The sequence below is a fragment of the Marmota marmota genome, unplaced genomic scaffold (assembly GCF_001458135.2).
Source record: "Marmota marmota marmota unplaced genomic scaffold, marMar, whole genome shotgun sequence".
Classification (NCBI taxonomy): Eukaryota; Metazoa; Chordata; class Mammalia; order Rodentia; family Sciuridae; genus Marmota; species Marmota marmota.
Genome location: NW_025999925.1, coordinates 8,344,025 through 8,360,383, shown reverse-complemented (window position 1 = coordinate 8,360,383; position 16,359 = coordinate 8,344,025). Strand labels below are relative to the sequence as shown.

Here is a 16,359-nt window from a genome sequence, read left to right as displayed (position 1 = left end):
ATATATATATATATATATATATATATATATATATATATATATACACACACACACACACACACACCACATACAAAAACACACTTCCATCATCAAGTGGGTTTCATCTCGGGATACAAGGTTGGTTCAACATATGAAAATCAATAAATGCAATTCACGACATAAATAGACTTAAGGACAAGAATCACATAGATTATCTTAATAGAAAACACTGGACAAAGTCCAGCACCCGTTCATGTTTAAAACACCAGAGAAACTATGAATAGAAGAAACTTATCTCAACATTGTAAAGGCTATATATGACAAATCCAAGGCCAATATCATACTGAATTGGAAAAAACTGAGAATATTTTTTCTAAAAACAGGAACAAGACAACGATGCCAACTTTCACCACTCCTATTCAACATAATCCCTGAGACTCTAGCCAAAGCAATCAGGCAAGAGAAGGAAATTAAAGGGATAGGAAAAAGAAAAGAAGAGGTCAAATATATCTGTTTCCTAATGGCATGATCTTATGTTTAAGAGACCCCAAAAACTCCACCAGAAGATTTCTAGAGCTAGTAAACTTAGTGAAGTACCAGGATACAAGAATTGATGCATAAATCAATTGCTTTCCTATACTCCAATAACGAATTTGAACAAGAAATTAGGAAAATTATCCCATTCACAATAACCTAAAAAATAAAACACTTAGGAACTAACCTAACAAAGGAGGTGAAAGACCTCTACAAGGTAAACTACAGAACAATGAAGAAAGAAATTGAGGAAGACTTTAGAAGATGGAAAGATCTCCTATGTTCTTAAATAGGCAGAATTAATATTGTCTAAATGGCCATACTACCAAAAGCATTATACAGATTTAATGCAATCCGTATCAAAATACCAATGATATTCTTCATATAACTGTAAAAAGTAGTTATAAATTCATTTGGAAAAATAAAAAAACTAGAATAGCCAAAACAACTCTGAGCAAAAAGAGAGATGCTGGAGGTATCACAATACCAGATCTCAAATTATACCACAGAGTTATAGTAACAAAAATATCATGGTTGCTACACAATCAGACATGAAAACCAATGGAATAGAAGACACAAAGACCAACTCACATAAATAGTTAATAGACAAATATGCCAAAAACATGTGTTGGAGAAAAGAGCCTTTCTAACAAATGATGCTGGGGAAACTGGATATTCATATGTAGAAGAATGAAACTTGACCCCTCTCTCTCACCCTGCACAAAAGTCAACTGAAAGTGGATCAAAGACCTAAAGATTAGAACAGAACCCCTGCACCAGCTACAAGAAAATGTAGGCCCAACATTTTACTATGTTAGCACAGGAACCAACTTCCTTAACAAGACCCTTAATATGCAAGAAACAAAATAAAAAATCAATAAGTGGGTGGCATCAATTTAAAAAGCTTTTGCACAGTAAAGGAAACCAGAGTGTGAAGAAAGCCTACAGAATGGGAGATCTTTGCAACCTGTTCCTAAGATAGGACATTAATATCCAGAATATACAAAGAACTCAAGAAAATTGCTGATATGATTTATTGTAGGAACTCAAATCATATAATATGCAAATAGCACACAGATTTATACAAATTTTAACCTATAACACTCAATTACCTAGTATATGTATATGCTAATTAATAAATATAACACATAATCCCATTTAGCATAGTTACATAAGTTTATATAATATTAATGCATAAACATGAATGGAAATGCATTGTTCATATAATCATATGTGCAATATATATGATTATATTTCACATATGTATAATCATAAATATACCTGTATACCAAAACTTCTTGCTTATCAATAAATAAATGGGCAAAAGAACTAAAGAGATACTTCTCAAAAGAAAAAATACAAATGGTCAACAATTATATAAAAAAATGTTCCACATCTCTAACAATTAGGGAAATGCAAATTAAAACTGTATAGAAATTTTATCTCACTCCAGTCAGAATAATTATTAAGAATACAAATAACAATAAGTGTTGGCAAGGATGTGGGGAAAAGGGTACACTCAAACATTGTTGGTAAGATTAAAAATTAGTGAAACCATTCTGGAAAGCAGTAACTTTTTGATTTCCTCAAAAAAATAGCAATGGAACCACAATGTGACCCAGCCATACCACTCCTCAGTAATATTTAAAAGAACTAAATCAGCAAAACTATAGTAATGCAGCCACATCAATGTTTATAGCAGCACAATTCACAATAGTCGAGTTATAGAACCAACCTAGGTGCCCTGCAACAGGTGAATGGATAAGAAAATATGGTATATACACAACAGAGTATTACTCAGCCAAAAAGAAGAATGAAATTATGTTATTTGCTGGTAAACAGATGGAATCGGAGACTATCACACTAAGTGAAATAAGGCAGACCCAGAAAGTCAAAGGCTGGATGTTTTCTCTGATATACAGAAGCTAGTCCAAAACAAGAAAAAACAAAGGAGTGGGGTTTCCATCAAAATAAAAGAAAGATCAGTGGAGTAGAGGAAGGGGACTGCGGGGGAGGGAGAAGGAATGAGTTAAGGGAAGCACTGTAGAATGAATCGGACCTAACTTTCATTTATGTATATATCAATCATATATATCACGTGTGTGTGTGTGTGTGTATTACAGTGACTCTCGCCATTATGTATTTCCACAAGGCACTAATAAAAAAAAGAAACTATAAGTAAATAGATCAGTGGAGCAAAGAGAAGAGAAGACAGGGAGGGAGGAGCAGAGAAAAAGAGGAAGTACTGGGCCTGAATTAGAGAAAATTATATTCCATGCTTTTATAATTATGTTGAAATGAATCCTAATATTATATATAACTAAAAAGAATGAATAAAAAATAAAAAGATAACTATTAAACAAAAAAGTTACAACTATATACTGAATTTTTTTTAAGTTGAAGGTAAGCTATAAACTGAGAAAAAAATTGTAACATATTTGACAAAGGGTTAATGTTCCCAAAATAAAGAGTCTCACAAAGCAAAACAAAATGGTGAATATTTTAAGAGAAAGATAGGAAAAGGACACAGTCAATTTGCAAAAGAAACTTGTGAAGATGTTTAAACATATAAATTCAAACAGGAATGAAGTCATATGTTGATTATCAAAGATTAAAAAGAATAATACCCACTGTTGTCAAGTGTGGGGATGGAAGGGTATTTTTATGAGATTAAGAGTTGTTACAATCTTCCAAAAGATAATATAGCAGTGTCTATTAATATATTTCATAACCCATAAATTTCACTCTAGGAATCATTATGAAATTATCCCAGATGTGCAAAAAAAAAAAATACATGCACAAATATGTTCTTAATAAGGCTATTTAATGAAAAGTTGGAAAAGCCAAATGCTCAAGAGTAAGAGAAAATACATATCATGATGAAAAACAAAGCAACTAATACAGTGGTATATTAGAATTTTTGATATTGAGAAATGATAGAAACATACTATGTCATCTCCTTGCATGATTTCCCTCCCCATGAGTATGTGTGGCTTGCTCTTAACCAACGGATAACAACAAGGTGATGGAACAATAATTCCATGATTACATGAATTATTTGTTCTCAAAACTATAATTTACTTAATACCAAATCTCTCAATACTTAACAATTTAGTAAATGTCCAAAATTGAAGTTTAAAATAAAAAAAGAACTTACTGATCATTTGTGGGAAAATTTACAAGAAACAAAAGACCTTAAATTTATAATTTCCCCTTATACTTCCATAAAAATTACGGCATCCCTGTATATTGTTGCTGAGTTTAGTCTAAAAATATAAAATTACAATACACATGATCCTAAGAAACATGAGAGATTCTCAATTTTAATGGGATATTAAAAAAGTAACTTAATGTTTTCGTAGAAAACTTATTACCATAATGTGAAACTTAGTAATTAAAGACTGGCACACAGCCTTGACAGTATTGACATTTTCTGCTCAGTTAAAAAACAGTATGTTAAAAAGGGATTCCAAATTTAATTTTTTATAATGACCTACTGAATGTGAAAAATGACTTTCTTATCCCACATTGTCAGTGATAAAGTCCAACCCATGCGAATAAAGTACAATTTTTAAAATGCTATCACCTATTTTGTTTTTATCCTTCTGCTTATCCAAACTCCCTTGCTTACATCTTCAAAGACTTCCTCACTGGCAAGACTAACAGATCACCCATTTGCCATCCTGCCCCTTCTTTAGATTCTGAAACTGTTGACCACCAGTTGTTGTAGATGCTTCTGACAACCCTAGCATCAAAGTCCAGACTGCCCCTCGGTCACCTTTCATCCAAGGCCTTTGTTTTCACTAAACTTTCCTATAACATTCCCTGATCTAGGAGAATGCAAGCAACAAAAAGGGACTGCTCTCCACAGCGCTCCACACTTCCCCTGATTTTTATTTTCTATGCTACATTAGCTACAAAGAATTTGGTCATTCCTTTCTTCAATGGTCCTTCTCCTTTAACAGAAGGGAAGAGCCCAATGGCAAAGAACTTGCAAAATGAGAATCAAAAAACCCTTGGTGCTGGCCAAGTTCTTAGTAATCATGCTATACTCTCATTTTAACTAATGAGATGGGATGAAAGACATTTCAGAGGTCATGTCTCTTTGCCAAGGTGACAGGGCTAATCTATGGTAGCTTCCGATTCCTGTGCTGGGATGTTTTGAGTTACTCCAATATGTCTCACGGTATTACAGGCTTTCTGATCTTAAGAAGGCCAGCCCAGATTTCAGAGGATCTTGGATGTATTTTTATTATGCAGTGATCCTGATTCTATTATTAGGCCAGTGGTTTTCAAATATCTTTTTAGCTGTGATTAAATCCTTTGTTTGAATGAAATTTTTACATAAAAACTCTGCATCACATGTAGAATGGTTTGAAAGTCACCACATTAGGAGCCAACACAATTTCTATTACAATTCTACTTGTCCCAATTACCTGATGATAAGTTGACAACATGTCTAGCAGACACTGTAGAAATGCTGGCTCATGAACCAGTCACTGATGCTATAGGGAAGTATGTAAATTGCAACTGTGAGAATTGTTCATTGATAAAAATATTTTCTGTGAACTTCCCTCTTAATAATTGTATAGTTTATTTATCCTAGTTTGGTTACTGGAAAACTGAATAATACCTTATAACAGAAAATAGAAGCCTTACATTTACCTTATGTTCTATCCTTATTTTCTCTTTGAGTGAACATCTTTGGATAACATTCTCTCTTATCATTCTTCTATATTTTACGGGTCTCAGTAAAATGCCTGAAATAATATTTTGGAGGACAAAATTTAAAATAATTTTTAAAAGATGTTCGATAATTTCATATTAAATTGAAAATCACAAGACATTACTAGACAATGATTCTGAAATTTTTTTAAATGTTAAAAGATGTTTGAAATTTAAGGAATTCCAGGATACATGTAATTATTTGTGTATACATTCAAATGTAGTAAAAAATGGAGAAATACCTTTTCTAGGTTTTATCTTAGAGTTAGTTTGCTCTGAGTAGACAGAAGGTTACAGTTATGTGATTAAGAAAAAAAAAATCACTGATATTTTTAGGAGTGGCGGCTGACTAATCTTTCTAATCCCCCTACTCCCTGCTTGTCTATAACCCTTATATAGGTCAACAAAGCTTAATAAAACATAAATGGAGAGAAGAAATTATTACTTTTTTGAGTCAATTTCTAAAATCAAGAATATTTTCATAAACATTTAATTAGGAATTGTTTCATGAGATCATGATCTATGTGTTTCTCAATCAGAGCAAATGGTGGGGGGGGGGGCTTTGTCCCTTCAAATCACTATTTCTGAGCCTTTAGCAAGGGAAATGCTAGTATAAGGGAGAAATACTGCAACAGAGGCAAATTGATTTTTTTTTTAAGAGAGAGAGAGAGAGAGAGAGAGAGAGAGAGAGAGAGAGAATTTTTTTAATATTTATTTTTTAGTTTTCGGCAGACACAACATCTTTGTATGTGGTGCTGAGGATCGAACCCGGGCCGCACGCATGCCAGGCAAACGCGCTACCGCTTGAGCCACATCCCCAGCCCCAAAATTGATTTTTCATATGGAATGATAAGTACTTGGAGTTTAAAAATCATTAAATGAAAGCAATAGGATTCCTTGATATCAACTACTTTTTAACAAATAGTGATAAAACATACATAAAAATTCCCATTATAATATTTTTTAGGTAAAGAGCTCTGTGGGATTAAATACATTCACAGTGTTGTTCAGTCATCACCACTCTCTTCTTCTAGAACTTTTCAGAGAGAATTTCTACATCCATTAAAAAAATAACTTCCTACTTTCCCCTCTCCCAATCCCTAGTAACCTCTATTTTTATTTTCTTTTTGAATTTATTTTTGAATTTGAATTATTCTAGTATCTAAGCAGTATCCAACCTGTATATAAGAGGGTTTTAAAAATGTTAGCTTATTTTTTTTCTTTCTGAAATTGAAGATATTCCCATTTATTTCACTTTGCTAAAATGTATGCAGAATTCTATCTAGTATGGATACCTAAGCTTCTTGCTTTGGGGATATTATGTAAATTGTACAAAGGTAAAGAAAACCCTACTAAATAATAAAGTACTCTAATTTTTTAAAAAGATGGCAGATGGGAGGGTAGGAATGGGAAGGAAAGGAAAGGAGGGAAAGGGAGAGAAGAAGAGAGAGAAACCAATAAAATAAAGTTCAATAAGAGAAAGCCTTACAAAAGAATATCACTTGCTAAAAGATACGCAGATACCAAATAGTATTTGAAAGATATGAAAATGTGAAATAGTAAATCTATGAGGCACTTAAACATAACATTAGTCCATAAGGGGAATGAAAGCACAACGTACCACTATATGTGTGCATTTAAAAATACCTGGAAGAGCACAGGCCTAAACAACATGAATTTCAGGTGGCAGAATTATAGGTGACTTACATTTTTTCCCTTTTTTGAGTTTTTCTATAGTTTTAAAATTTGCACAATGAACAAGTATTACTTGTCTAACTGGAAAAATACATTATTTTAAAAAAATCAGAAATGATGCATTTAAGACCATTTTATATTATATTGTATCATTATGTTAAGACAAGGCAGAAAAACAGAAAATACCAGGTTAAATAACCAGCTTTCTTCACAAAAATGAAGGCAAAAATAGACAAGTAAGATTATATCAAGTAAAAAGATTCTGCAGCAAAGGATGTAAGTATAAGTAGAAGTGTACAAAGACAACCTACAGATTAGGAGAAATATCTGCAAGCTGTACATCCCATAAAGGGTTAATATCCAAAATACAGAGCTTAAACAATTCAATAGAAATAAAACAAAACAAACAAACAAACAAACAAACAACAACAACAACAACAAAAACCCAATTAAAAAATTTAGACAAATGGACTGGGGTTGTGGCTCAGTGGTACAGCACTTGCCTAGCATGTGTGAGGTACTGGGTTGGATCCTCAGCACCACATATAAACAAAATGAATAAAATAAAGATCCATTAACGTCTAAAAAAAAATGGACAAAGAATCTGAACAGATGTTTCTCAAAAGAAAACATACAAGTGGCCAAAGGATATGTGAAAAAAAATTCAACATTACTGAATCATTAGGGAAATGCAAATTAAAATTATAAAGAGATATCATTTCACACCTGTCAGAATGGCTTTCATCAAAGAGATGAAAGGTAAGTGTTGGCGAGGATGTGAAATAAAGGGAACCCTTGCACATCACTGGTGTTAATGTAAATTAGTACAGCTATTATGGAAGACTGTATGGAGACTCCTAAAAAAAAAAAAAAAAAAAAAAAAAAAAAAACTAAAATAGAATTACCATACGATCTAGCAATACCACTTCTGGGCATATACCCAAAGGATTTGAAATCATTTTTAAAGAGATGCCTACTGTGCCAGCACTCATATTAATGCCCATGTAATGGTTATGCTAGCTAACCATCAGTGATGAATGGATAAAGAAAATGTGGCATATCATTCACCTTTAGAATGAAGGAAATTCTATTATTTGTGACCATGTAGATAGATAGAATTGAAGAACATAATGCTAGGTAAAAAAAAAAAGTAAGAATACTACATGCTCTCAGTTACATGTGAAATTCAAAACAATTAAACTCATAGATACAGTGTTGAGTGGTGGTTATAGAGGCTAAAATAGGCAAGGAAAGATGGATGGCCACAGTACAAAATCTGCCTAGTATAGTGGCATATACCTGTAATACCAGTGTCTTGGGAGGCTATAGGAAGAGGATCTCAAGTTAAAGATCAGCCAGCCTCAGTCACTTAGTGAGGCTTTAAATAACTTATGGAGACCCTATCTCAAAAAGGGGAGGGGGGGGTTGTGGTTGTAGTTCATTGGTAAAGTGCCCTCGGTTCATTCCCACTATCATTTAAAAAAGGGGGGGGTACAGAATCTTAAATGAGAAATATGGATTTTTTTCGTTCTACTGAACAGCGTGGTGAATACAGTTAATAATAAAGTACTGCACAGTTCAAAATTGTTAAATGAGTAAATCTTAAGTGCTCTCATCTAAAAAAAAAACAAGTATTTGAGGTGATGGATATGTTAACTAGCTTGATTTCATGACTATGCATTGTATTCATAAATCAGAAAATCATTTTATACCCCATACATTTATACAACTTAAAGTTGTTAATTTACAATGATATAAAAATCCTAATGTAGAACAAAAATATTTTCAGAAAAAAATAAACAAAATTTCTTAATTTTAGGTGTTTTTTTTTTTTTTGGTAATACTAGGGATCAAACCCAGGACCTTACATATGCTAGACAAGTACTTTACCACTGTGTCACACCTCCACAGGCCCTCTTAATTTTGTTACTATTACTTTACATATTTCTATTATAAATAAACTTTCCTTATCTTAAAAAAGAAAATATACAAGTGGCAAATAAGCATATGAAAAGATGTTCCAAATCATGTCATCATGGAAATGCAAATCAAAACAAGATACTACTATACCCTTAGTAAAATGGCTGAAGTCCAGAACACCAAGTGCTGATGAGGCTATGGAGAAAAAGGAACTCTCATTCATTGCTGGTGACAGTTCAAAATGGTACAACCATTTTAGAGAATAGTTTGGTAGTTTGTTTTTTTAACAAAACTAAACATAGTTATCCTATGACCCTTGCTCTTCATTATTTACCAAAAGGAGTTAAAAACTTATGCCCACATAAAAACCTACACCTGGATGTTTACATGTTTACACTTTATTCAAAATTGCCAAAACTTAGAAGCAACCATGATATCCTTTAGCAGGTGAATGGACAAGTATGCTGTGGTAATCTGGACAATGGACTATTATCCAACACTGAAAAGAAATGAATTACCAAGCCCCAAAGATATGGTGGGAACTTAAATGTTTATTACTAGTGAAGGAAATCTATGTAGCAAAAAGGCTATACAATGTACAATTCCAATTATCTGACATTTTGAAAAGGCAAAACTATGAACACAACTTAAAAGGATTAGTGGTTACCAGCAGTTGGGGAGAGGGAGGAGTGAATAAGTAGAACACAGAGGATTTTAGGGTGGTGTCTCTGTTGACTCTCAAATCCACAAATGTACAACACTAAGAGGGAGTACAGCCTTTGTGTAAACTATGGACTTGGAACAATGATATGTCAATGTAGTTTCATCAACTGTAACAAAGGAACTACACTGGCAGTAGATGCTGATCATGAGGAAGGCTAACACGGACAGGAACGGGAACATGGTGAAATCTCTACACCTTCCTCTTAATTTTGATGTGAACTTAAAACTGCTCCCAAAACGTAAAAATTTCAAAAATAATGGAATTCACAGAGTCCCCTCTTCATCATACCCACTCTAACAGTTATGTGGGGAGTGAGGGGGTCTCTATTCAGAGGTTTTGCCTGGGATCTGAATTTAAAACAAAAAACCAAATTTTCAGGTGACTTTGATCACATAATAGACAATATATACAACTACATCTCCTCGAAAACATGACAAGAGATATCTCATGTTTACTACACATAGCTACAGGAACTAAATAAACCACAGGCATTCATAAGGCGACATTTCTGATGCCAATAAAATTATAACAACTTACTCATTTAGTAAAATGTCAATTGTCATGTGGTTTTGAATGGGAATATTTATTACCAGTTTCTTCTGATTTGCACTGATTCAAGTCGATTTCTTTCTGTCTTTAAAGAGTATATTTTGAATACAGTACAAATACTTCATAATAGGTGCTCAATAAATATTTGCTGAATTAAACTAAATTGAACAAATTAGTTATTCTCCACACAGTCAAAAGCAAACATTTAAAATAATTTAATTTAAGCACTTGAGTGACTATATTACCTTTCGATTCTATTTCAAGATAAATATCCTAGTGCCATTCTAAGTACACTACAGTCCCTGAAGCTGGCAGCCAAAAGAAGAAATTTATTTGGGGAGCACAGCATGAAAACTGTTGACTACCGGCCAGTTAATGCAAATGTCCCTTTCTTCCAACATTTAGTTAGCATAAAATAAAAATAATTGTTGCTAACAGAACCAATGTTTTGAGTTTTCACGTGACTTTCTACCCAAACCTAATAATTCATTGCCTTTCTAAAACTTGATTACTGAGTCTAAAAATGTTGCATGAGGCTTAAGTTTGCATTCATCAGGATAGGAAACGACAGGTCTTATCTCAGTTATGCACTCAAAAGATGTTAATGATCTTCAGAAATATGCACCTAGAAATATTTCACTCACGAATGCATATATCACCATACACCAATATAAATGTATCACTTAGAGCCAAATGTATGTTTGCCAAAATGCTACCTCAAAAAAAAAAAATCTTATTCAGGCTGAGGTCGTGACTCAGTGGTAGAGCACTTGCCTAGCATGTGTGAGGACTGGATTCTCAGCACCACATATAAATAAATAAAATAGAGGTCTATTGACAACTAAAAAAAAATATTAAAAGAAAAAAATTTTAAAAATCTTATTCAGGAAAAAGCTCATGATGTGACAATATTCAGAAAGAAGATCCTTAACCTTTTCTCTATATACACCTTTTCATCTATCCACTATTTCTTATAGTATATTACATGGCACACAGTAGGCATTAAATGAATAATTATGGAACCTACAAAATTTAAATCTAGTATTCTAAATGTCCAGTTAATAAAACAAATAAAAATAATTTAATGATACTTTGGAGCCTACTCTTATGTGAATATCTCATTCTGCTAGATTTTAATATTTTTCCATTGACTACAAACAGGATTTTTGAATAGCAAGTGATTAAAGTGATTTAGAATAGCAACATATTTCTAATGGAAGAATTATAAGGAACATGAAATTAATATTATAACACAAACAAGTAGGTTCTCAAATTTGAGATAGAAATTTTAGCATGATATTTTAAAATGTTCTTGGGTATTGCCTTAAAGATTCCAATTAAAAAGATGGGTTCAAGTTTAGAAAGGACCATTTTTAACAAGCATATATTCTAAGAATCACACTAGAGAAATAGTCCTTTGTAAAAAGAAGGGGAAACAAAACCAAATTTGTTTCCACACCTGAGCCTTGAATTTAGCTCTTTCTGTCTTGGCAGATGAGACAAAAAGGAATTAAAGAGGAAGAAACCATTGGCTAATAACAGGAAGCCTGGCAGTTTGTCAAGGAACGCCAATAAATTACTTCAAATCTTTTTTGTAAATAGGCACAGTATGCACATGGAGAGAAAAAAATACCCGAGCATTAACAACAACAACAACAAGAATCTACCAGATGGCACTTCATGTAAAGGACAGTAAATAATAGAAACAAAAATGTCCTTATGAGCAATCTGGAGAATCTATAGAAACGTCATCAAAGGGTATTTTCTTATTCTAATTTAATTTTAAGCATGAGGACAAACTTTTACACACTGCTGATTCTAAACTGGTATGGCCTCCTTGGAGAACATGAAAGATGCATGTTCCTTACAATCCAGCAATTCTGCTTCTGGATATAACCTAGATTCAGAAAAACCCACTTATGTGCCCTAGGAGACACATACAAGACAAGTGCCAGTATTGTTTATATTTGTAAGAAATTGTAATCATGGTGAATAATAGTCAAGGAATAGGGCAAACTGTGGTGTATGCATACAATGGAATATAATAATTAGGAAAAAATTAATGAACTAGAAGTATATATACCCATAAAGATGAATTTCATAAATATAACACTGAGGGGAGGAAACCATTTGAAGAAGAATAGTGTGATACAGAACACATAAACACACACCAAATGCATTATTTCAAAAACATACTTTTGTGGTAAAAATATAGAGAAATTCATGGGATGATACCAAAGTCAAGGACAAACGGTTAGTTATTCTGAATGGGGTACAGGGCAATGGGATTAGGGAGGATTAGGGATTTAATTGTATCAGTAATGCTTTATTCCTTTAGAAGGGTCATAGATACAGAGGGGAATGTTAGATGTCTGAATTATTTAATAATAAATGAAAACTATAAGGGGATAATATTAAACTATATCCTAGTAAAATCCTAGGGCCATATGTAATATGATTCACGCAGATTCCTTCTCAATGATAACAAGTGGATAGTAGGGGAAAGAGGAATGGACAGGGAACATGCCCTGTACACTAGAAAGCAGCCCTCAACAGATTAAGGAGATCAAAGAATGTCTGTACTGTAGAGACACTGAAGCCCTTAAAAAGCAGGAGACTAATCTACATAAACTGATAGGGAAATATGGGCCCCACATATTAAAAAACAAAAGCAAGTTACACAATAGTAATGCTTAGTGTGATCACATTTTAAAAAGAAAAGGTTTACGTATCCTCGTAAACTCATCTACTTAGCTAAGACCAAATGTGGCTTTTCTTTTAGATTTCACCTTACCTAACCTTTCAGTGCTGCTGGCCACCGCCGCTGTCTCTTCCTCTTCCTCCTCCTTCTCCTTTTTTTTTACAATACTGGGAATTGAACCCAGGGCCTGGCACATGCTAGGCAAATAAATGGTCACCATTGAGCCACAACTCTAGCCCCATCTTCTTCCTCCTTAAAGCACTCTTTCCCCTGCCCCCGACACCATCACTGTAATGTCCTTGGTTTTCTCCTATCTCTCTGGCTACTACTCCTCTGTGGTTTTTCAAGCTTCTCTTCTAATGTAGCTATGAAATCTCAGCAGTTCTAAGAGTCAGTCTTGAAACATCATTCTCCATTATCCTCTCTGCCAAAATGATCTCATGTACACTCAGAACTTCTATCATCATTTAACATGAAGAGGGATGGCAACAAATATATTGTTACCTTTGACTTTTCCCTCTGAACTCTATCTAGCTGCACACACAGCAGCTCTCCTTGAATGTCTGCAAGTAATTCTAATATATATATATGGAGGAGGCCTTTTGGAAGAAATATGGTTAGATGAGCTCATGAGAATGTTCCCCTTTTTGATGGAATTGGTAGCTATGCAAGAAGAGGAAGATAGACATAAGATAAAATTCCCCTATACTCTCTCACCAAGTGATGCCTTATCCCCTGCCCCAAGACATCCCAGCTCCACAACTGTAAGAAATAAATTTCTTTTTCTTTATAAATTATCCACTCTGTAGTATTCTGTTTTAGCAGCAGAAAAGAGACTAAGATCCTCTACCAGTACATGCCAGGATTCTCCAGCCAGATGCACAAACCACTGTCACCTCTAACATTGTCAGCCACCACACCCCCATCTATCAGAGTCCTATTGATTTATTTCCTGAATATCTTTCAAATGTGACTCCTTTCCACTTAAATTAGCCACACAAACTTAGTCCAAACTACCAATTATCTCACCCAGACTACTTCACTGGGCTACTGATTAAGACACTCTGATCCATTTAGTTCTTCCTCAATACATTTTCCAGATTTCAGCCAATGCAGACATGATCCTACCCCAAGTATTAACAAACACTTATATTCTGCTTAATAACTCTATTTCTTCCTAACCACCTTTGGGAAGAAATATTGCCTGAGATGATTTTTCTCCTTTTCATTTTCCCTTCTTTCTCTATTAAATTTGTAACTCTAATACCATAACAAAAATTAAAAAATTAAAATAACTGAAAAAAAAAAAAAAAAAACCACTGGGCAAAATGGCCTGCTATGTCTCTTCTGGTATTAAGATACATGATTAAATGATTTAAGCTACTCAGCTCCGATTATTTTGAAAACACACATAAAAAGAAAATTCATGTGAGTTTGATTTATTTTCAGAGGTATATTTAATAAAACTAGTATTTTTACCTTGTAAAAATGCCATCCACAATCCCAATTGTTGCCTCCTCTGCAGGAACATAGGAGCCAATCTGAGCCATGATAGTAATCAATGCGACTTGTTTTATGTAGGAGCTCTTTCCACCCATATTTGGTCCAGTGATTATCATTACTCTTTCTGAGTCCTCCTGAAATCAAAAAGGAATTTCACTTATAATACCAGAAGGATTTTTATGTAATGTCCATAATTTATCCCATAAATGGGAATTCATTGGGTAAAACATTCCTTTGTGACATTTAAATATGTTACTGTATAACCCATTTGCCATTGTTATAACAAAATGTCTTAGCTGGGTAATCTGTAAAGGAAAGAGGTTAATTTAGTTCACAGTTCTGGAACCTCAAAGAGCATGGCATTGACTTCTTCTCAGGTCTGGTGAGGGCCTCATAGTGGACAGGATCACCATGGTGAGAGCAAAAGCCAGAGGGATCTTATCACAAGACAGGAAGCCAGAGACTGGTAGGGGCCAAATCTCTTTTTATAACTAACAGATCATTCTTGTGTGAGTTAACTCATTCCATGAGACCAGTATTAATCTATTCTGAGAGCAACAGCCTCACTGGCCTAATTACCTAACATTTGGCCTCACTTCTTATTTTTGGTGCTGGAGGTTGAACCCAGGGCTTATATATATTAAATAAGTGCTCCACCACTGAGCTGTACCCCCTGCTGCTCAGCCCCATCTCTTAAAGCTTCCACTGCTTCTTATATCACCACTCTGGGGTCAATGGTTCCAATGCAGGAACTTTTGGGAAACAATAACATCCAATCAGCAATACATATCACAATAAATACCAGCCTGAACAACGCTATTGCAGAAAAGTGAATTCTTAGTACACACAGCTGTTTCAAGGTATTAAAAAAGGAAATAAAGAGAAAGCTGAACTCATCAGACATTCTTTAATCTGCCTGAGTGTTCTTCATATTGCTTTTATTTAAAATCTGTCAGTTTCCATCTGTCCATCTTAAAACTATAAGCATTAGTGTCACAAGCCGTCCATGGGTTGTGTGTAGGTCACCACACATGGAAGCCTAGTGGGATCGAAACACCTGGTGTCTGGGAATGACCAGTGGACATTTTCTCTAGTCAACTGCCCAGAGACATTGTGAATTTCTATTCCGCTCTGCCATGACCCACACAGCACCTGAGATGGGTGTAACCTGCCAAGATGCCAATCAACCTGCTGACTGCAAGACATCAGGAAGCAAGACTCTACCCTTGAAACCTTACCCCTGTCTTTGATGTACCCCCTAAATAAACCACAGGAGCCATCTTTCCTTTGTCTGGTTCCAGCTATTGTGTGGACTGGATGTATCAAGAGCTTCACTTTTCTAAATACATTTCTGACTCTTTGTGTTTTGTTCTTCATTAATTATTTTAGTCTTGAAGTTTTCAGGTGGCTTACATCCTCCTCGGCAGAAAAACAAACCCTCCAATGAGATGCTGGCTGTGGCCTCTGTTACATTATAACTAGAATAAAATCTATTCTGTGCTTATATAATTATGTCAAAATGAATTCTACTGTCATGTATAACTAAATAGAACCAATAAATAAATTAAAAGAAAGAAAAAACTATAGGTATTACATATCCAATTGCCCAAGACCATATTTTGGGTTAGTAGTACATAGATTTTTCAGTCATAGGTAGAAGACTATTAAAAGAAATTTACAACATCAATTCTAGATGTGAGTTTTGTCAGTACTTAATTATTCATTGGCATTTTACCAAAATATATGGCAGAGGCAGATGAGCTACAGCTCTTAGATGACCTAATTTTCTACCTTCCTTGTATTAATCGATTACAGCACATACCATGTATAGACTCTGCTAAGGGAGTTTGTCCAACTGCAGCCCTCTGCAGAGAAGTTATCCCAGGGCACCCATACTCTATGCTATGTGAACCCATACCTTGGCCACACCTACCTAGTCCAACTTTTGACTGGTTAATGAGTCTAGAATAAAAGCTCTTCTCAGAATAGGCCAATTAAACACTCCCTTAGAAGTTAACTGGAAACTATA

General features: G+C 34.2%; 1 protein-coding gene across 3 annotated transcripts in view; it reads right to left on the bottom strand.

The window, feature by feature from the left end:
• Msh3 (mutS homolog 3) overlaps positions 1-16,359 on the bottom strand; it is a 183,564-nt gene that overhangs the window by 20,057 nt on the left and 147,148 nt on the right. For 2 of the 3 annotated variants that reach the window (XM_015497854.2, XM_048800207.1), the window contains exon 19: positions 14,307-14,464. In XM_015497854.2, the coding sequence (XP_015353340.1) occupies positions 14,307-14,464 (158 nt within the window). Of the gene's footprint in view, positions 1-5,178; positions 5,274-14,306; positions 14,465-16,359 lie in introns of all 3 variants that reach the window. The other variant, XR_007346415.1, reaches the window with a different exon arrangement.